General features: G+C 49.4%; 1 protein-coding gene across 3 annotated transcripts in view; it reads right to left on the reverse strand.

Annotated features, from left to right (window-relative positions):
• Unc93a (unc-93 homolog A) overlaps positions 1–1,115 on the reverse strand; it is a 26,114-nt gene that overhangs the window by 14,387 nt on the left and 10,612 nt on the right. For all 3 annotated transcript variants that reach the window (XM_029533134.1, XM_029533133.1, XM_029533132.1), the window contains exons 2-3: positions 439–492; positions 83–227 (exon numbers count right to left, since the gene is read on the reverse strand). In XM_029533134.1, coding sequence (XP_029388994.1) covers positions 83–169 — 87 coding nt within the window. In that variant the 5' untranslated portion in view covers positions 170–227; positions 439–492. The remainder of the gene's footprint in view (positions 1–82; positions 228–438; positions 493–1,115) is intronic.

A 1,115-nucleotide genomic window follows, 5' to 3' on the forward strand; every position in this document is an offset into this window, starting at 1 on the left:
GAAGGGAAGGGAAGGGAAGGGAAGGGAAGGGAAGGGAAGGGTAGGGTGGTGTGAATTGGGTACCATGAGGGGTGCATCTCACCTGCAGATTCTGCAGGCCCCCGTAGGCAGTGAAGAGTAGGAGGAATCCACAAGAGACCACCAGAACGTTCTTCAGGCTCCTCTCCATTGTGCAGACGGATTGTCAGTACCAGTGGATGTCAGTGAGTGAGTACTCGTCCAGCTCCCTAAGAGAAACCAGTTGGAACATGGGGAATGGCGCCGGTAGGAAGCATCACCCCCGAGTTAGGAGTAGGTTGTGCTAGCTTTTGCAAGCCAGAGCCCACCTTATGCTCACTCTCTGGGAAAGGTTATGGCTCTCATCAGCTCGTCTGCATTTTTCTCCCTGTTACTTTCAGAGAGGAATGCCACACTCCTGTACATTTGATTTGACAGTACCTCATATGTCCAGAGAAGTTGCCAGCGGTGCAGAACATGGAATGTTCTTCTGTCCTGAAGAACAAAGCAGAAACCATCTAACTTTTCGAATGCCCATCCAACTTCCGAAAAACATTTCATGTGATACTATCCAGGGCCTTAGAAGTGCAGGGACAGGTGATTCCACAGCGCTGCGATGATGCTTCAAGCAATAGGGTATGGTAATTCATCACATGCAGAGAGCGATTTTATAGGTACCACTTCATGTGTGGTTATTTGCATTTGAGATCGTTGACCCATTATAAGACAGCGAAGCCCAGGATCTCAGCCCAGAGCTGTGCTTAAACTCAGCAGCTGCCAATCATGTGTGGCCACTGAGTTCTTAAGGGGTAGCTGGCATTCTCTGTGGAACTAAATTTGGATCTCATTTAGTTAATTAACATTAAAAATTCAAGTGGGCAAGTGTTGCACAGGCCAGATCCAAAGTGTTCTACACACCGAGTATAAGTAAAAGAAGAAACACATTTGCCGGGCGTGGTGGCGCACGTCTTTAATCCCAACACTCAGGAGACAGAGGCAGGCGGATTTCTGAGTTCAAGGCCGGCCTGGTCTACAGAGTGAATTCCAGGACAGCCAGGGCTACACAGAGGAAGAGGAGGAGGAGGAGGAGAAGGAGGAGGAGGAGGAGGAAGAGGAGG

Source organism: Mus pahari, chromosome 21 (assembly GCF_900095145.1).
Source record: "Mus pahari chromosome 21, PAHARI_EIJ_v1.1, whole genome shotgun sequence".
NCBI lineage: Eukaryota > Metazoa > Chordata > Mammalia > Rodentia > Muridae > Mus > Mus pahari.